The sequence below is a fragment of the Nesoenas mayeri genome (genome assembly GCF_963082525.1).
Source record: "Nesoenas mayeri genome assembly, chromosome: 2".
NCBI classification, from domain to species: Eukaryota; Metazoa; Chordata; class Aves; order Columbiformes; family Columbidae; genus Nesoenas; species Nesoenas mayeri.
The window spans coordinates 40,018,711-40,040,474 of NC_137543.1; the positions used below are offsets into that span (position 1 = coordinate 40,018,711).

Here is a 21,764-nt window from a genome sequence, read left to right on the forward strand (position 1 = left end):
CTATAAATGTTTATGAAATGCATCTGAGACTCCAGAATGGAAGATTTTCAGTTTCCGTTCCAGGGATTGCTGCCCCTTACCCCTTGTTTGTTTTTTTTTTTTTTGGTGGAGTACAATCCGTTTGATCAAGGGACCAGGAAATCTATTTTCTTAACTGTTAACATTAGCATTAGTTAATACAGTTGTTGGAAATCAGCTTATTCTGAACGTATATTTGGCTTGATTTTCGCTGGCTTTGTTATTTACTGAACACAAATAGCGCTGGGTGCTTATTTTGGCTATATTCAAGCAGTTTGAAGTAGTTTATGCACTTGTCCTGTACTAAATGCAATGTAAGCTGTCACTTTTGTGCACAAATGCATGCCTAGGAATACGTTGAACACCAAGTGTGTAAGTTGGGATCTTGTGCCAGTGGAACAAATCTAGTAGGACATTTTCCTAAGAAACTAGAAAAGATGTACAAAGGAAATGATGGGGATTTTAAATTCTCCTCTCTTTATGGGAGAAAGACAAGTTAAGGGGATAAGCAGTAATATGAAAACATAAGTGCTTGGTTTAAGCGTGTACATTAACAATACAACCAACTAGGTCCAGATTATATACTCCATTACACTATTACTGTATACAGAAATCAACTTTGACTTTGAAGAGATCTATTTGAGATTACTGTCTAAGACTCTTTATTGACTAGAGCAGTAGTCTTTTTTTTTTTTTTTAGGACTGGAGACTGTAAGGCTTTATTTTATTACATTGGATCAAATGGTTGTGGAACAGCTTCAGATTATCAGTTTAATGGTCTTTTTAAAGCCTGACTTTAAAAAAGAGTGTTATTTTTCAAAATTTGGAAGAGCACGCTTCAGTTACTTCCGTAGTCGCTTCACCTTTGATACCATAACTGCTTTTATAGAAATTAGGCAATATCCTGTATTAGTTGGGTAATATCCTGTGTCTCTTAGTTCAAAAATCTATTATTTCTTACTAGACAGCTAGTTAGGATGTATAGGTTCTTGGTGAATTAGGTTGGACTACTAAACTTATGTAACCTCTGGAACAGGTTCTTGAAATAATTCACACTGTTGAAAAAATGTTGTTCATGTGGCTTTGAGGCTGAGTTCACCGTTATTTTTGTTATTATACGACGTTCAGCAAAGATGTGTTTTCCAGTTTCCTTGACTGAAGAAACCAGAATGTTGACACTAATAATGTGTTATAATTTTCACTGAAACATCTGTGTTTGCAATCAGTCAGGAAAGCAGGACAAAATAAATAGTTGTCAAAGGTAAATACTGTAGCACATCTTTTTAAACAGAGGAGAAGCAGAGGGCTTTATGTATCGGTACAATAGTCTTCTCTCTGTTCCATGAAAACAAGAGCGTGAAGTCTGTTGTTGCCTTGTGGCCAGAAATTGGAAGGAGATATTTGTACAACCTTCTCCAGAGAAGTTGTGTTCCTTTGCTTTTTGGCCAATGTTACTCTGGCCACCATTTGTGCTAAATATTTAGTCATGGTCTTAATATTGAGAGACTGTTTCTTGCCAGCAAATGAAACAAGGTACCAAAGATTAGACTGTGCTTCATAGCACACATTTCCACAGAGCAGTAAAATCCACACCCACATGTGAGTTACCCGAACCTGATTTAGGTGTAAGAAAGAGAGGAACTATTTGACATCTTTATTGCTCTTTGTCATGACAAGAGTATGGATTAGAGAAGGAGGAAGAACAAATGAAGAACTAAGAAAGCTCTGACTCTCTCCCTTACCTTTGATAGATAAGAGGGAGATAGAGTGGGACAGGAACAGGAAATGACTGCTGTTTATTTTTGTTACTAACAAAGTTAAAATAGAGGTAGCTAAAAATGGAGGCCCATTGTACCTGATCTCTGTATAAGCACAGCATACTATAGTATCAGGCAAAATCAATTTACAGTCAAAAAAGTCAGGAAAGACAACAGGAGAAAATGGGCTGTATGATGGCATCAGTGCTGTTTTATGAGAAGAAAAAAAGTTTTCACTGTTTCTACAGTGAAGAGAAACGGAATATTATGCCTTAAAGATGTCTCTTCCTCCTAGTTAATCAAGTGGTGGTGTGACCAAAGGCACAATCTGGCCTTGAGAGAACAGTTGTTTCCAGGCTCCTGCTCTGAAATAAACTATATCTAGAAAATAAAAAGGTTCCTTTCACCACTCATAATATGACCAGGAGGATAATTCTCTGTAATCTATCCTCTTTAAAATGTAGGATTATATTAGCTGTGAACCATGTGAAGACTCTCAGTAGAAGAGGATTGGCAGAAAATCCTTTAAAAAATGTTTCCAAGATGTGCAGGAAGATTTATAACTGTATTATTGTCTGTCCTACAGTTTTGAGTAGAACAGAAGAAAATCCAGTTGCCTGAAGGGCCAGAATCAGTTCTGTACAGAGAAAAAAAGATGTTCCTTTCTATTGTGTAAGGAAGAGCGGGCTAATTAATTCTGTAGACTCAGAGTTACTGAAATACCTGCTGCAATAATGTTAAATATAATACAAAAGACATATCCTACCCTCTATCTGATTTAAACCATTAAGTTTTCCTTTGTTCATGTACCTGCCTAAGGATATCATCAAACAGAGTTAAGAGCTTCAGGGCCTCAGGTTAGGCTGTTAATATTAAGTTCACCTACTCAAGCCTTCACAGGCTTGGTGTGGGGATTTCTATGTGCCCTTCTCTGAAATCAGAGACCTGCACACTGTGCATCCTCTTTCTGTCATTTCTTGATAGGAGGTGTCATGCTTTCATCACAGAAACTTTATTCTTTGCCAGCTTTTAATATTCTTTGCCAACGTTATTTAATCTTGCTGTTTTAATCAGTTTCTTATTAGCTTGTTAGCAAATTATTTCAGTTAAAAAATGGAACAGTATTTGTAATGGTGATAGAAGGTGTGGGAGATCGTGTGCCTCTCCCTCTTAACCCAGTATCTTACAAACTGCATGGGGGCTGGATTGGTGTGAATAGCAAGCAGGATTTAATCCACAATGACAGTAGTTTCTAATATGTGAGTTTAGTTCGGGTATTTGGGGATTTTTGCCAGTAGCTTTAATGGGACTATGATCCTGGTCATAAACCCTAAAAGAAAAGCTTTTAAACCAAGGACTAAAACCTGTTGCCTTATCTGATTGCATTGATTACTTGTTTGTGAAAAAACAAAAATTAATTCCTCTTGCTTTGGCAGCACTAGGGCTATGAATGAAGAATATCTTGCTTAGGCAGTCATGAATTTAACAGGAGGCAAAAAGAACAGATTCCAGAAAAGTTTATGTAGCTTCATGCTGGGGTCTGGAACTGCTCAGAAATTGTCCAAGTTTTCTGGTGGAAAATTATCTTGTTACTCAAAGGCTTGGCTGGTTTTCTAAATTTTGGAATAATTGCAGATGAATACTGTGAGCTGTGATTAAAACAATGTGTCTTATAAGAAAATGATGACATTCATGTAACAGCTATAGCCTTGACAGGTTATGAATAACAGATTAGTAACAGTTAAAAGTGGATATGCCCATTGGACATTATCTAATTTCTGAGGGCAGAATTGAGGAAAAACACAGGAAAATCAGGCCAGTATCTAAGCAGATGTTTCAGTTTTCTGAATCTGTGCTGATTTATACAGAAGCAGAATCTTTTACTCATTATGTAGATGCCATTTACAAACATAACAATAATATTTAGCTTTACACAGTGCTCTGTGGGCAAAATTGGCCCTAGCACCAGTTCTAGGGCTGCCAGTGAATTGTATTATGTGGGATCCTAGCCCCATACGTGAAGCTGTTTAAGTACTTTTCTGCATTTTTCTATATACCATACACTCTGCGGTCCCCTAATTGATGTGACCTCTGTTGGGATTTTTTTTTTTCTGGTGGTACAGAGCCAGGAGGTCTCCATCCCCTCCCATATACTGGGAAACAGAAAACCAACAACAAGCTAAACCAAAATTACCATCATTGTAAAAGCACACATGAGCAACTTACGACTCTTGAGATTGCTTGTTGCTAAGCTCTTTCTGTATTATGTTTTTATTGTGGTTGAGGGTTAATTTGACCTAAATAAGCACATGAAGTCTCTGAGGTAGGCTTTGTTTCTAGGTAATTTGTCAGGATGTGCTTGGATTGGCCCTTGTTTTGCTCAGTCACATATAGTTTGAATTTTTCAGAGAATTTATCTATGTGCTTTGTATTGTGGATTCGTGAAAAAAAGCTGGTGCAAAAATAGCCTGATGTGCTGGCACAAACATAGTTTTTGCTTGACTAGTGCCTGAGAAATGCTCAGTTAAGCTCTGTGGAAGAGCTGTACACATCTTCAGAGAGAGGTAGCAAATGTGATTTCCCTTCTCTGCAAAGCCTGCAATTTATTTATTGGATTATGTGGAAGACATAGAAGCTGCCAGACACCAGGTCAAAGAAGAGTGGCATTAACACTCTATACCGAAGCTGCTTTATCCTTTTGTCTCTCTTCTAAGAGTTACTTATTTACAGTCGGTCATGTGTGGAGAAGCTTTGTGGCTCGTATGCACCTACAACTCTTTTGAGGTGGCAGTTGCAATAGTTTGTGATTTGTATCTTCTACCAGGATGGAAAATGTCAGTATTCTTTTAAGAAATAAATGGTCCAAACTACAAATGACTGAGCAGAGTAGAAAAAACTCTTCTACTAAGAAAAACTCTTCTAATGGAGAGAAGTTGGGTGAAGGAAATGAGAATAAGAAAATGAGGACTGACTCAAGAGGGGAGCCCTTCTGTGGGCTTCCTGTTCCATCTTACCTCAGCTTATTGGTTTATTTCTTCTGGGAGTTGAGGACAGTCTTTGCACTTTGATCTAAGGAACATTTTGCACAAAATTTTCCTGCAGTCATGCTGGGCTAAGATGCAACATTCAGTTTTAGTAACTGGTTTGGTGGCACTGTGTCCTCATGGAGACAGGCAAGTAATCTCGAAGGCAAAATAGCCCTTAGCAATCCCTGTCTGCAGTGGAAACAATGTAGCTTCTGATACTTTTTAAAAATATCTTTTAAAAAATCTTTTCTACTTCTTGAGCAGAATTACAGCTTTGCCTTCTCCTTACTCTGCTTTTTCACAGAAGTGTCTTGGTGTCTTCAGACTAGACATGAAGAAGAAGTTTTTCATGGTGAGAGTGGTAAAACACAGGCCCAGGTTGCCCAAAGAGGTGGTAGATGCCCCATCCCTGGAGACATTCAAGGTCAGGTTGGACAGGGCTCTGAGCAACCTGATCTAGTTGAAGATGTCCCTGCTCGTTGCAGGAGGGTTGGACTAGAGGACCTTTGACAGTCCCTTCCAACCCAAACTATTCTATGATTCTGTTCTATGATTCTATGGTGACACTGCCTGTACACATTGATACAGATGTTGCTATAATAACATCCTTTATTGCAAACATGATTCCTAGTTCTAACAAGATTGATACTGACATTTTCACTCTCCCGTGGGAAAAGAGCTTCTGTAGTCACTTAGAAAACAGGACTTCTGAAGATGAGGTGAACCCAAGTTTAAGCACCACAAGAAGGCTGCTGAAGTCTTTTCCTTGCTGTTTTGCTTGGCTGTGTGCCCTTGACGTGAATTGCTTCAGTAGTACATTATTTTCTAATTTCTGCCATGATTTTTGCTGGCAGTCTGCTAGCATTTTGCCTCAGTTTCCTGGTGCCTTGGTTTTCCTGTTTGGTTTTCCTTGGCACTTTGCCCCAACCACTAGACCTGTTTTTCTATCTAAGACCTGTCACTTGTGGATTAAGCTGTGAGAATCCTTATTTTCTCTCTTTCCACTTTGTATGCTTGTGTCAGGACCAGTTCCTAGGTTGGCTCCAATGCATCAGTGAATACTTTAAGAGGGAGATAATAGCTTTCTGATGCTCACCGCCAAATTTTATATTCTTTGTGCTAATGGTGCACACAAAGCTCTTAGGAGGTAAAGGATAAAACTTACAGATAATCTAAGAGCTGAAAACCTTTGAAGGCTGCAACAAGTATTTGCTGTCATGCCTGAGTGCTTCACAAGGAGAAATCATGTAATCCTTAAGACATAAGTGCAAGGGAGACAAATTTTGCTATTGCCAATGAACTGGTAGAAAACAAGTTCAAAGAGATTAAATTGTTTGGCCATGGTCACACATGATGCCTTTTTCAGAACTGACAGAGAACTGACTTGTGATTCCTAGATGCTTGAATTCTAGTAAGACTAGAAATACTAGTACCGAAATAAATACCTAATTTATGTTGTAAATCCCAGTTCAGCAATTTAACCACAGGGCTATCTGATGCCCTTCCATAAGCCATGCTGTTGCCAGTGAGATGGCTTCACTGGTCATTCCCGCCTTTTTGCTGTGCCAGCATTAGGCCATCTAATGAACTGGACTGGGAAACAGTAAGTTTAATACAATTTGGAGGTTTTAAGGAACTATGGGAGCCCATTTTGCCTCATGTTCAGTCTCTATATAGCTATTGTTTTTCTATTAAGTTCCTATTACATTATGCCTAGTCTTGTTACATTAGGCCTAGGGGTTTTTAAGCTACTTTTTTTCTTTTTATGAAGAGGAGAAAAGTAATAGTGTCAGGCAATCTACAAACTTGCAGGTCAAGAGAAAACTGCTAGAGATGCATAACAAGGTTTATTATTTCAATGGAGGCTTTGCCAACATTACAGAAAAAAACCTGACAGTTTCCTAGAGGAGTGTAATGTGAAAGAGCAACTCTTCACTGGAGACCAGTCAAGATTATGACTTAAGATGATAATATGCACCTGCAGATTCTCAGCTCTTTAGAGAGACCCTTAACTTTGTAACACAGAGAACTGTGGGATTCAAATCAGTTATTAATAAAACTTACTAAATTAGCAGGGAAAGAGAGATAGAGAATCCATTAGAGAATCTTTTATTGAAATTTAAGTCAGTGATTTAAATCATTCTGCATACAAACCGTCTGGTTTTAAATCCAGGACAACAGATTGCAGCAACACTTTGTGGAATTGGACATGCCTATATTAAATGCTTAGTCATATGAATACTTCCAGAATTAAGTACTTAACCCATAGCACTTTGTGTTTTCTGTCTTCTTGTTGGCATCGCTAGTCTGTAATATCAACTGTTTGTCATGGGCCAGTCCTTTTTCCAGGCTTCACTCTTTCTAAATGTAGAGCTATAAAAACACATGCAGACTCACACATACGCCCACTCAGGGTGGCAAGAATCCAGAGTAAAAGCAGGATGGGTCCTGCACTAAAATCCTTGCTTTTTACTTCCTGACCTTCGTAGTTCAACAGAAGGAGGAAGAAAGTATTGAATGTGTATTTGTTGCTGTTGCCACAGGTAAGAACAGACCCAGGACACCTCAGCCTACATGTTTGCTGGAGCCAGCTGTGGTATCAGGGAACAATAAGCTGCTCTGTGGTGGTCCTGGCTTCACATGCTGAGCAGAAACTTGGCACAGTGAAGGGTCTGACCCTGTGAATGATGGTAATAACTGTGGAGCTTTTAATTTTCTTACTGATTGGGTTGATAGTGAAAGTCAGCAATCTAGAGACTAGGTTGTTCTGGCTTTTTCGTTCCTTTTCTTAGCCCGTACAATTTTATTATAGTTGGAAAAATGTTCATTTTGCATTAATTCCTGTTTTGTTTTTGGAAAAATGTTCATTTTTTAATTCCTGTTTTCTTTTCATCTTCTGTGCATGCCAGTAGAAATAGGCAGTGTCGGTGCTTTCAAACGGGAAGAAAAAATAAATACACACAAATTACAAATTACAGCATCCTCAGTTTCCCCCACTCCCTTAAATGTTTTGCCAACAGTTTTCCTAAGCAGGGAAGCTAATGTCACATGCCAGCAGCCTCTGTGAGCAAACCAGGAAATATTCTCATCTTCTGTTCAAGGCCTGGTCAAAAGGGGTCTAGGTGTTATTCGCAAAGGTTTCTCTGCCAACTGGTGTCCTTCACAAAAACTGGGATGCGTAAAGACATTGGTGTTGTGGTTGCATTAAGCATGAAGATTTATCAAGTTTATGCCCATGTCTTGCCTCCCCATGAGTGCTGAGAGAACTGCTGTGGTGTTTGGGTTTGTGTCAGCCTCCTTGCATCCACCTTCTGGTTCCTAACCTTGTATACTGTGGAAATGAAGCCTCTCCCTTAAGAGTTAGTCTATCTGGTTAGAAGAGGGACACAAAATCAATTTTTCCCTTTTTTATTGCATTTAAATTAATTTTATTTTAGCCTTTTAGCTTCTTTTGCCAGAACAGAAAGAAGAACACTTGGTTGGATATTTTATGGTTCCCATTATTTTTTTCAGCTTGCTGTTTGTAGCTGTAGGCTTTTGTATCTCTGCATATACATATGTACTTCCACTGTTAATTTCACTTCTTCAGTAGACCAACAGATCTTTGTCATACATGAAACGAGGCTACTACATGTGATTAGATTGTTCAAAGGGAACACAGATCCCTCATTAGTATTAGATGTGGCAATGTTTTTATTATTCTTCTTCAGCATGGCTTACCAATGTAGATACTTCTTTAGCACAAGTGATTTAGAATCATACAATCATAGAATGTCTTGATTTGGAAGGGACCCACAAGGATCATTGAGTCCAACTCCTGTCCCTGCATATGACAACCCCACAGTTTGCACCATGTGTCTGAGGGTATTGTCCAGTCTCTTCTTGAACACCGTCAGGCTTGGGGCCTCCCTGGGGAGCCTGTTCCAGTGTCCACCACCCTCTGGGTGAAGAACCTTTTCCTAATGTCCAACTTTAACCTCCCCTGGCACATCTTCCTGCCATTCCCTTGGGTTCTGCCATTGATCACCAGAGAGAAGAGTTCAATGCCTGCCCCTTCTCCTCCCCTTGTGAAGAAGCCGTAGACCGCTATGAGGTCTCTCGCAGTCTCCTCTTCTCCAGACTGAACAAACCAAGTAACTTTAACTGCTCCTCCTACGACTTCCTCTCCAAACCCTTCACCAACTTCATAGCCTTCTTCTGGACACTCTCCAGTAGCTTTATAACCTTTTTATCCTGTGGCGCCCAGAACTGCACGCAGTGCTCCAGGTGAGGCCGCACCAGTGCAGAGCAGAGCAGGACAATCACCTCCCTCGCCCGGCTGGCAATGCTGTGCTTGATGCATCCCAGGACACAGTTGGCCCTCTTGGCTGCCAGGGCACACTGGTGGCTCATGTTCAACTTGCTGTTGACCAAAAGCCCCAGATCTCTCTCCACAGAGCTGCTTTCCATCATCTCATTCCCCAGTCTGTATGTGCAGCCAGGGTTGCCATTTCCCAGGTCACAGCAACTGTGAGAGTGTTTCCTGAGAGGCTGCAAATAATTCAGTAGTCCCACTTTTTCTTACCTTTTCAGTGGCACACCTAAAGGCATGCCACACAATTTCCTAGACTACTTGTGCTGTTGCTTGGCTAGCTTTTTGGAAAGAGAATAGATTTTGGAAGGTGTCTTCGCAACTCTTCAATTTCTGATCTAACTAAAACAATTCCGTTTACAGCCACATTACAGGTCAGCCCTCTTTCAAAGATGTTCACAGAGAGGAGAGCACCAGTCAGCAAGGGTTCTGGACTACCCAGATACCACAGTCGACCATTTGTTCTGCATATTTTAGCTGTGAATTTAGCTTCTGACCTGAGACATAGTATCTCACACTTGTGACTGTGAAGTTGTTTAAACAGTATCTCCAGGATACCTTGTATTGTGCTCCAACTTTATTTGTTTGCACTTAATTTCTCTGATTTTAGATTACAGACTTCTTTGTTTGGGGAATGTCATCTTGTTCTGTGTGTACTTGGGGCCTGACAGTTAAACCCATAGACTAGACCTGCTACGTCTTCATCGCTTCCAGTAAATTGCAACAAGCAGAAGTTCAGCAGAAGCTGTGCTTTCCCTTCTCCCACGTTACATTAATCGGGCGTTTTTAATGCTAACAGTCTTGTCATCTGTGTTTCTTGGCACTGCTTTCAGCTTGTCTCAGTGATGAAATTAGCTTTGCTTTCAAAGATAGGCACAGAATTCCCTTTATGTCATTTTTATGACAATGATCTATGTATGAAGTTTTAAAGAAGATCTAATTTCTACTGAAATTCAGTGCCATTTTGGCACCTATCCACAATAGAAGCCTTGAAAAATTCCAGTCTAGGGTAAAAACCAAGTGCACCGATTAAAACCAAACTCCCTTGGCTACTTCGTCATCCCTTTCTTGATTTTGCCCAGAGTTCGTGATGTAGTAATTTGCTTTTATTTGTATTTGCACTTTTAGAGGAAGCATATTTACCTTGATTGAACTGCAATGTTTAACAATGCAGGCTTTGTTACTTTATGGGTTTTGTTTCTTTTTTTTTGTGGCATGGAGTATGTGCCTGTACTCTACTTCTCCTAAGATATTTTTCAAACAACCTCTCTATCAATTCCATTAACTTCAATTTCCTAAACCTCTCCTTCAGGCTGTTAATAACTAACTTTCTATTTTTCTAATAACTTTTCTTGAAGCTGTGTGCCCTGGCTGTATCCTTGGTTCAGTCCCCTTATGGGGATTTGGAACTTAATTATTCTGTGTTATGGTCACTGCCAACAGCTTAGTCAATTGCTTCCTGAAACAATCTGGTGCCAAGTCAAGTATCAACTCATAAATTCTTGTGCACATGTATAATAGCGAGACACAATTTTTCCACATTTTGTCCTCATGAGATTTTTTTTGTGCAATACTTGTGTTGTTGTTGAAATTACACATAATTACTGTACAACTAGGCAGTGTTGCCTTCCGTTATTACTAGCTGAAATCCTAAGCTTCTTTTCATCCCTCTCAAACTAGGAAAAAGACTTTCTGCTGGCCCTAGTTCGGTAGCCAGAGTTTTCCATTTGTACTGTTCCTTCTTCAGCTTTTGTGGCATGTTTGGAATGAAACTGGAATATACTGGTCTCTGACAAACCTGGGTGAGTCCAGGAGAACAGTTCTTAGCTCTACAGTTGTTAGCAGAACCGTGCTAAAGCTGCTTTACTTTACCCTAAGGATATAGATTTGTCCCGGTGGTGGCGTTTATGTGGAATCAAAACAGTTTCAACTCTGCTTGTTTTCTCAGCAGTGACAAAAATATAACAAATGCAATATGCTCAAAATTCCCAGACTAACAGGTTTTAGATGCAACTCTGGTTAAGACGTGGTGATGCACTATTCTTTAATAATAACTTTAATTCTTTTGAGGTGCAGCCTATATGAAATGAAGTAGGAGTTGGGAAGGTATGGGAGCAATAACGTATCTCTCATCCTTAAATGCCTTCTTGTCCTGTAATATTGCCAGACTGAGCAGACTTTTCTGGTGCTTGTAATTGCTAGTTGCACAGCTGACAAGAAATAGCTGTATAACCTAGTTCTGACCAAGCAACAAAGCTTTCCAGAAGATTAATTTACACATGATGCAGCATGCATTGAAGAAAGAAGCTTTTGTAATAATTAGCTCCTTAGTAAAGAGTTAAGAGTGTAGAGAGTCGAGAAAGTACAATAGGCAATTGCAACAGCAGCATGGATTCAAGCAAAGCTAGTGACGATGGTGTTGGAGTCTGATGTTCTCATAGTTTAACATGCAGATCTAAAGAAGAATTATTTAAAAATGGTGGTCTGCCGCTGTTTGTAGAGCACAAACAGAAGCCTGTTCAACAGAAGGATCCCCCCATACCACCACCTCCTGCAAAATGGGCTCGGGTTGCCCATTAGGTTGAAGTAGATCTACATCCAGGCTGGGCAGGTGTTTCATGTTTCCTCCAGCTGCCTCAGCTGCTGGTGATTTTATTGTGCATTAGGTCCTCTGTAGAGTCTGGTTCTGGTGTTAGGGAGGTTAGGAAGGGTTTGGCTGTTGCTACAATTCCCTTTGACTCTGGTGAGGTGTGTCTTGGTGCTTTGTTCCAAACTGCCTGGCTTAGCCAGTGGAAACACTGCACATTGAACATTGTTTTATAGGGATTCCCAAAAACAAATTAGGGATTTAGTAGTGTAGCAATAAGTATTCACAAAGAAAGCAGTTATAGGGTATGGACTCTTTTTTCTCTGGTAGCAAGTCATTCCAGATTGTGCAGGTTTATAGCAAATCTGTAACGTTAAGATTATGTAAGAGTGAGAAATGTTGGAGCAGAGAGACCTTCTTCTCCCCTTAGCATTAATCAGATATGTCATAACAAAAGATGAGCTGTGATTTCTTTTCCTTATTTCTTTTCCTATAATGAATTAGCCTGTCTTATGTTTGGTCTGGCACTTGGGTGAGAGATGCACACCCGCATATCACAGTAAGGCACAGAGCTAGTAGTGATTTTCCTGATACTACAAGAGCTTAGGTGAAACATGATCACTCACATAGGTGAATGACTGAGAGGATCTGAGAAAGATGTGTCATTCAGGAGTCAATGAAGAAGGGTCTCTCTAGTGGTCGTGAGCAATTCATGCCTGGGCTCCTGAACAGAGACTCCTGAGGAGCATGAAAGGGTGAGAGACGAGGGACACAGGTTACAACAAGAGATTCTGATTAGGTACAAAGTGAAAAAAGTTCTTCACAATGAGGGAGGTCAAGCATGGAACAGATTACCCAGAGAGTCTGTGGGGTCTCCATCCTCGGAGATAAGCAAAATTTAGTCTGACAAGGCCCTGAGCAACCTGATCTGACTTGGAATTAGTAGCTGAATTTGGAGTTGGTGCTGCTGTGAATAGGGGAAGGAGGTGTTTGAACTTCAGAGGCCACTTCCAACTTAAATTTTCCTGTCATTATATGTTTTTATGTGTGAGCTGGGAATAAAATAAAGTCAGCAACAGAACTTAAAATATCGTTTTTGTTCTCAGTGAGCTCAAGACCCTGCAGATTTCCATAGAGCAGTCAGTGCCCCAGACAGGGGAAAAATATACATGGTTTTTATTGAGAGAAACTGGCTTCCAGAACTGATAAATATGCTAGGTCATATACAGTGACTGATTCCTACCAGAATCTGTCATCCCAGGGACTCTGGTTCTGTGTAAAAAAAATACACCATCCCAGGCCATTGCTTTTTGTATTGACATAAAGGATATTTCTGTGTTAGAGAAATGAATGGATTTAAGTGTAGGGTTTTCCTTTGTTTATAATTTTTAAAGTCAGAATCTCAGGTCCTTACTCAATTTTGAAAAAGTCTTAATTTGAGACAAGCCCCTTTTTCATGTCAATGTCAACTTTTCCTAAGCAAGGACATCAGGAATGGGATCAGTAGTCTTTTGGTGGGGGGGCGGGATGAAAATTGGGAAGATCCTTAGAATTTGTTCCATACAGAATAATCCACCGGCAGGGTTTGCTCTAGAATAATTTCTTAATCTTCCCTCTGAAGGAGAGTCTCTCCAGCTGTTCACAGAACAAATCAACTTCATCAGCACTGTATTATCATTTGCCTTCATGAGTTTTCAGTTTATCTGATTTTAATGAAGTCACTGCTGCAATTTGATTTACAGCTGGAATATTAAAAGGCTCCATGTTTGTGCTTGTTTTTTTTTTTTTTTCTCCAAGAGAAAAATGGATTTTTGGGTGCTAAGGAGTTTCTCACAGATTTCTGGTTATTTTGTTAAAATATACTGCCTGGCATGGTTAGGCAGCCTCTGATGATTGGTAACAATATAGCTGATTCATTTTGCTTGTATAGAACAGTCATAACTATGGAAAATCAAAACATTAGCTAACAAGTTGAGCAGAGCCTCTCCTGGGTTACTGACATGTGCATCTTGTTTGTACTCCAAATGAAAACCACACAATGGTGAGCTGCCAAAAACAAAAACAACAAAACCACATGGTTATGTTTATACCAGAGACTGACACCCCTTGAGAGTGTACACTTTTTATATAGCTGTCTCAAATCAATGTAAAACTGAATGTTACCAAAACACAGTGTTAATCTAATTAATCTCTCTGGCTCTTGCTACTTATAAGATACAGATGCCTGGGTATGAAGTTGTCAGTGTACACAGTCATTATATTCTATTGACTGTTTCAAGATTTGTAAAAGCACTGGGGTCTTTTGTCTGTGCACATTTGATTCCTATAAATATTAACAGGAGTTACAGGCCATGTTGTTTCTGTACTGTACTCTCCAGAGTTCAAATTTTGTAATGTTTTTAGACCTTTTGCCATTTTTTTAGCTGTTGTCTGATGTTTTCATCTGATGTTGTATTACAAATAAAAAAAGAGCAGGCAAAAGGGAGAAGAGCTCCAGAGAACCACACAATCACACAGGATAAACCATGATTTGAAAGCAACGCTTTTGCTACAAATACTGCAGCCTTATTGATTCCTTGCTAATATTTCACTTTCTGAATCACTTTTTCATTTACTTACCCAGCCCCTATCTAAGCTATGTTTTTCCTACTCAGTAGAAATATTAATTTGTTTTGAGTTCCATTTAAGTGCATATTGACATCCGTTCATTTATTTAAATGTCCGTGCATGAGCTTATCAGAGAGCAAAAGATGTGAGACCTGTTGTTAGGAAATATTATGGTATTAATTATTATTCTTCCATTAGGTTGGTTGTCTAATTTCAGTTTGTAAATCCCTAATGACAGAACCTTTTCTGTGAATAGCTATTCTGAGTATCACCTTGATTCAGAACCCGGGAACATAATAAATACGCTGCTGAATCAGGCCAGCAGTCCATCATAGAATCATAGAACAGTTTGAGTTGGAAGGGACCTTCAAAGGTCATCTAGCCCAACCCCCCTGCAATGAGCAGGGACATCTTCAACGAGATCAGGTTGCTCAGAGCCCCGTCCAGCCTGGCCTTGAATGTCTCCAGGGATGAGGCATATACCACCTCTTTGGGCAACCTGGGTCAGTGTTTCACCACCCTCACTGTGAAAAATTTCTTCCTCATGTCTAGCCTGAATCTCCCCTCTTCTAGTTTAAAACCATTAGCCCTTGTCCTATCACAGCAGGCCCTTCTAAAAAAAGTCTGTCTCCATCGTTCTTATGGGCTCCGTTTAAGTACTGAAAGGCTGCAAAAAAGTCTCCCTGGAGCCTTCTCTTCTCCAGGCTGAACAACCCAAACTCTCTCAGCCTGTCCTCATAGCAGAGGTGTTCCAGCCCTCTGGTCATCTTGGTGGCCTCCTCTGGACCCTCTCCAACAGGTCCATGTCTTTCCTGTGCTGAGGGCTCCAGAGCTGGACACAGGACTCCAGGTAGGGTCTCACCAGAGCAGACAGGGGCAGAATCACCTTACTTGACCTGCTGACCATGTTCCTTTTGATGCAGCCCAATATACGATTCTGGGCTGCAAGCACACATTGCTGGTTCATGTCCAATCTTTCATCCACCAGTACCCCTAAGTCCTTCTCTGCAGGCCTGCTTTCGATCCCTTCATCTCCCATCCTGGATTGATACCAGGGGTTGCCCTGACCCAGGTGCAGGACCTTGCCCTTGGCCTGTGCTCTGTCCCTAGCAGTGCCAGTAAGAGATGCTGTGTAGGGAGAGCACACAAGCCTGACCACTTCTTGTTGTACTCCCTAGTCATATACAGTCGTAGGACGAGGAGTGCTAGAGGCTACAGCCCTGCCTGCTGTCTTCAGTGCCTGCTTTTGGACTTCTTGTCCATAATTTGTCCAATCCATTTATGAACCTGCTGATAGTAGTTGGCACCACAGTGTTTATAAGAGTGAGTTTACAACCTGCTGTAATAAAAGAAGATTACTAATCTTCTGTAACTATTGCCACCTTTGATGAAGCAACACAAGAGAATCTTAAATGCAGACCAGAAGTCAGTTCTACCTTGGGCTTTAGAAACCTAGTACACAATGATGATTCTTGTTCCAAGGAGCCTACTGGGTATTTAAAGCCTCCTTCAGCAGAACCTCAAAGTTACAGGAAGCATTGGACCAGAAGTGCAGAGTGCCCATTTCAGTACCTTTGGTAATGTTGATTACTACACCTGAAGCTAGTCAAAGGGTGTCTACATTAGACTTAAGTACATTCATTTTTTGCCTTTGTGATATGTTTTTTGTTTGTTTTGGGTTTTGTTTTGTTTGTGTTATTTATTTATTTATTTAGTTAGTTAGTTTGTTTGTTTTGTTTTTCAGTTTTTGTTTTTGTAGACCATCCTCACCTCTGTTGAGAGGGTAGAAAGGATGGAGACACATAAAGGATGGAGAGACCTAAAGATACTTCTAAAATGGGTAGCTAATACTTACTCTCCCAATGCCCCTGTAGATGTGGGAAGAGGTGCTGGCTATTGAGTATGTTCCTTGGAAAACAGTTCCAGCTGCAGGACGTTTGGCACTGTGCTCCCCCTTGCATGCAGCAGCCAAGTGTATTTTGCATCATATCTTCCTGTCAGGTTGCTCATGCTGCTGCACAGACTAATTCTAGACCTCTTAATGTTTTATAGTATTACACAGAGGTTTTGCTGTCATTTTTCTAGCTGATAGATAAGCTGTATCATAGGAAAGTCTCTCCCCTGCTACCTAAGACAGGACAACAACCTGTTTCTGGATAAGCTGGGGTCATTTCTGGTACATGCTGAAGCTCTTGCTCATTTTCCTCATGCTGAGGCTCGATGTTTTCCTTTCAAATCTTCAGAAAAACCTCACTGTTGTCAGAATGCAGACAAATGCCAGATTAAACTTCACCTCCAAAGGAGCGTAACATGCTGCTGAATGCCATGGTAGCTTTAGCCAAGACCCGCCTGTTGACACAGCCAAAGTCATGGTCTCTTTACATTTGGCGATCGCCCTCAGCTCTATTGTCCCAGCCGCCAAAGGACAAGCTTGCTTTGACATTTCCAACCAGCCGAGTCGTGGTGCCCTGCGGTGCTGTTCTTGCTGCACCAAAGACATTGCCATCCCCACTGCAGTCACCCCAGCCTTATTTTTTCCCCTTTTCTTCTCACATTAAGATTTTGGGGAGGCTTGTGGGACTCCGTGAGTCCCCTCTAGTGGATAGCTGATGCAAACTCCAGTCTTGTCTTGAAAGATGCAAAGCTTTCTCTTTATCTTCTTGGGTGGTGGTAGTTCTGTGTCTGCTAAAGTGAGCACTGGAGACTGAAATCTCATTATTTGATCCTGTGGTTTTGTTACTTTAAAAGCCAAAAGCAAATAAAATGTGTAATAGAGCTTTTTATTGATGATAAAATACCTGGCACCAAGTATATCCATCAGCAATAGTGAGATGGCTTCATTCTTACAGGGGAAATTTGTGTCTAGAAGCTTTGTAGTGTTGAGCAAGTACATTTGTATTAGACTTCTCATGTGCAAATGAGTTGTTATATTTTTTTTAAGAAGAAGATTTCATGTTTTTACCACAGCTGATGCTTTTGATCAGCATGAATAGAATTATTTGTGTGATAATTTGGAATTTAAGTGGATTTATAATATGTTCATTTAAAATTTTGTATTGATTTTTGAAATGACAGTCATCAAGAGTAGTGCCCAAAATTCTCATCAGGGATTAAATAAGGATCACTTGAGGAACTGATCTTCTGAAATACTGAGGTGCCTGAGTGAACGCCTGCTGTATATGGCAATAGGGCCATTACAGGCCAGAAATGAAACACAATATAAGAAGAGACACTATCTGTTTTAAAAACTAATTTTGCTGAAGGAAAAAACAATGTAAGATAACAGAGTGACATTTTTAACTCCTTAGACCAGGGGTGTCAAATATAATATAACTACTCCTACATTTACACAGTCCTAAAATTACATTTGGCCCTTTGAAGGCAACTGTAAGGCTGATGTGGCCCCCCGGTGAAAATGACTTTGACACCCCTGGCTTAGACACGTGACTGAGCAAAACATTTATCACAATTTTACAATGGGATTTGAATCTAAGAGCTTGTACTTTTTAAACTGTTTTATCTATGTGAAATGTGCAAAAGTTGTTGGCAGATAAACTGCAAAGCAGCTGTGCTTTAGCTGTTGAAGCTTTGCAATTATATCAGACCCAGCCACAGCGATTACATTTTAGCACTGGTGCTGGAAAAACCTGCGTTTGAAATGCCTATTACCTCTCAGTAAATACTGCTGTCCCTTCTTCCTCCTTTCTTTTCCTTTCCTTTCCTTTCCTTTCCTTTCCTTTCCTTTCCTTTCCTTTCCTTTCCTTTCCTTTCCTTTCCTTTCCTTTCCTTTCCTTTCCTTTCCTTTCCTTTCCTTTCCTTTCCTTTCCTTCCCTTCCCTTCCCTTCCCTTCCCTTCCCTTCCCTTCCCTTCCCTTCCCTTCCCTTCCCTTCCCTTCCCTTCCCTTCCCTTCCCTTCCCTTCCCTTCCCTTCCCTTCCCTTCCCTTCCCTTCCCTTCCCTTCCCTTCCCTTTCCTTTCCTTCCCTTCCCTTTCCTTCCCTTTCCTTCCCTTCCCTTTCCTTTCCTTTCCTTTCCTTTCCTTTCCTTCCCTTCCCTTCCCTTCCCTTCCCTTCCCTTCCCTTCCCTTCCCTTCCCTTCCCTTCCCTTCCCTTCCCTTCCCTTCCCTTCCCTTCCCTTTCCTTCCCTTCCCTTCCCTTTCCTTCCCTTTCCTTTCCTTCCCTTTCCTTTCCTTCCCTTTCCTTCCCTTCCCTTCCCTTCCCTTCCCTTCCCTTCCCTTCCCTTCCCTTCCCTTCCCTTCCCTTCCCTTTCCCTTTCCCTTTCCCTTTCCCTTTCCCTTTCCTCCCCTCCTCTCCCCTCCTCTCCCCTCCTCTCCCCTCCTCTCCCCTCCTCTCCCCTCCTCTCCCCTCTCCCCTTCTTTCTCCTGGTTTCTTTCTCTCCTTCACTTTCTTTCTCTCTTTCCAGCTGTCATTCTGTTTTCCAGCACTTGTCTTTTTCCTCTCCTCCCCCTCTCTCCCTTCCCACTCTCCTCCGTCCCCTCCCTCCCTCCCTTTCCAACCTCCTGCTGGTCTGTCTTCCAGCCCTTTTCTCAGACACCGCTTCCCAAGTCAGCGGGACCCCTCCTCACCATAACAGACTCCGTGTTTACCACCCAATGCCAGCTGCCTGGCCTGTGTTCATGCATTAACTCCTATAGGCCCTGCTACTCTGCAGAAGAAGGCAGTTGAGGGCTCGTGTTTTACACTTAAGCATCTCTTTCACTGCTGGCCCTCAGGTGGTCCTCCAGCCATTCTACTCTGCTTGACTTTCTCTATGTTTAACCTTTCCTGAAATCACTTCTTCTTTTACTACTGACATTTGAGTGACTCATCCTGGGTGATATGTAAGACAAGTGACATTAAGATAGTACAGTCAGCCAGTCAGACCTGTGTTTGCACAGCCGGTGTCCATAATCATGCCCCTGCTGTGGAAGAGAGCTTGGCTGGCGGAGAGGCAACACTGGTGGCTTGAAAGTGAGTGAGCTGGTAAATCATCATTAGCATCACTGGCATAGTTATCCACACCTTTGTTGTAGATATTTGGTAACTGGCTATACATCCCTTTCTCTGCAGCTATTTTTTGGGGGTGGATTCCTGATGTTCGTAATAATAATCACAGAATCACAGAATATTAGGGACTGGAAGAGACCTCGAAAGATCATTTAGTCCAATCCCCCTGCCAGAGCAGTGGGGAATACCCTTATGCCAGAGGCATGCACATATGTATATTCATGCATGCACATACACATGCTGAGCCTTTGTTAATTGAAGTTAATTGCTGGTGTTTTTTTAATAACATGTTTATTTGTCTATTTGCACTGCTTTGTTTTAGCTTCATCTAATGCACTGGAACTCCACACTGTACAGCAGCATTGATGAGGCCGTAGGGAAGAAGCACGGCATAGCTATTATTGCTTTGTTTGTGCAGGTAAGTTTCCTGTGTTGCACTTCTTATAATGCACTATCATTTGTCTGAGTAAAATGTGATCCCTTTAATTTTCTTTCATTTTTAATGATTTCATAAAATAAAACAGCGTATGACTGCTGGTACTCTATTCAAAAGATACTTTTCAAGTCCTATGTTCTGTGTATGATGTGCTATGTAAATATTTATTCTTTAAATGGGATATTGAAAATATGTTAATTAAAGAAGGGATAATGCATAGTGGGCAATCTCTCTCTGTGACTCTGGCTATGGGAAGACATCCACTGTTCTTTCCTCTGAGGGCAGAACGAGGGCTGTCAGGAGGTACAGGTGCTTCACTACCCCCGTAGTGTGTTTTTCTCCATTCCTGACCTGGCCTGCTGTCCAGGGATTGAGGAAATGTACTGAGGAGAGAAAGAAAGAAGATAAAAAAGCCCTTTCTAACCCATCGGCCCAGCCAAAAACTGGTAGTATAATAGGATTGTGCATTTCTGAACACAGGGACAATGTGAGGTGGGGTCATATTACTTCAGAGACACCAGACATAGTGTAACGAATCTTGTCACAGACCCTCAGAAAAGCCTCTGACAAGGAGACTAAGAGCTTGCTGGGGGGAAGGTGTAATGCAATCTGGGAAGTTAGCCCCATAAACTAATTGCTGTTAGAGGTTTTTCAAGGGCTGTACCCCATAAAGAAGATTTTTTGGTTTAGTCCTCAAACATCCGTTTCTCATTCTTTTTGTGAGAAATGCAAACTGCTCTATTTAAATGGCTTTGGAGGAAGAGGTTTAGAGTTTGTGCATAGATCAAATGGATTTTCTTTCCCAGTGATATTATTAATTTGTTGTATTTCATAATGAGTTTGAGTGCCTTTGAGCTTTACCTCTGTTTGAATTTAAAGGTACATTGGTTACAGCTCCAATGCTCAGAACTGCTAAAAATGGAAGTTAGAAAGTCTTCGGTTTTGTATCCTAGAGGGCTGTGTGATAATTGCTTGTGTAAGTCACCTTCTAATTCCAGCAGAGGTAACCTTTGAGTTAGTTAGAAAGTTATATATAAGTTCTTAAATAAATCTGAAACTTCAATGATACATTTTCCATTTCTGGTCTCACCTTCATCAAGAGTTCTTAAGCATTCCAAAGGGCTTTTTCATTAGCCAAGAAAGGCATCCTATAGTTAAAGTTGACCAAGAAAAAATAGTATTTATGCTATTTATTAAAGGAACAGGGAGAGAAAATGTGCTGACCATTTTTTTTTTCCTGTTAAAAGCATGGAAATATAGTAGTATATCTTTTATACACTTCAAAGATTTTAAACTAAAACCCCATTCTGAAACAAAATACTCTAAAATTCCTAGAAATAACAAATATGTTTTGTTGACATTCAATTGTTTCCTTCCAGTGACTACTGTGCCATTCTATTCCAAGAGAAACAAGGAGCAAACACATTTTTCAGCATCTAGCTCTCCAGGTCTCACTCGTGCCTACTTCGTTCCTCACCTCATATATGTACACACTGGCAAAGAAATCAGTTGGAAGGAGTACTTTTCTTTCCCTGTTTCTTTAATACACAGTATAAATACTATTTTTCCCATTCTTTCTATTTTGATAATTTTCTGAAGGTAAAATCTAGGGTCCTAGGATGGGTGACTTAGACCAGAAGCAGCTGAAGTCAGTGGGCAGAGTGGACAATGTTCATGGAAAAGAAGAATCTCCTATTTCAATAGCAGGTTTCTTTTGAAAACCTCATCTTCTGTGCCCTAAAGTTGCTTGGTAAAGGCAGTGCTGGAGGCTGCCGGGACTCTGGCTTTTGCCAACAGGATCCCAGAGTTGCCATGAGGCAGAGGATCTGCCATTCCACGCTCTGCAGGCAGGAAAAAACACCCCCAAGATACCTTGGGCCAGATTTGCAACGTTATGGGAACAAATTCAAAAAAATGTCTGTTGTGCTTGTTCGCTCTGTTCCTTTCTGTGTACTTTTCTTACAAAAACTGGTAAGGAC

At 40.7% G+C, this 21,764-nt stretch overlaps 1 protein-coding gene across 1 annotated transcript in view; it reads left to right on the forward strand.

Moving 5' to 3' along the window:
• The window catches only part of CA8 (carbonic anhydrase 8), a gene marked incomplete at both ends in the record, with an annotated part of 40,929 nt that overhangs the window by 6,811 nt on the left and 12,354 nt on the right, over positions 1–21,764 (forward strand). Inside the window, one exon of the mRNA XM_080339758.1 lies at positions 19,672–19,767. Within this exon, the coding sequence (XP_080195884.1) occupies positions 19,672–19,767 (96 nt within the window). The remainder of the gene's footprint in view (positions 1–19,671; positions 19,768–21,764) is intronic.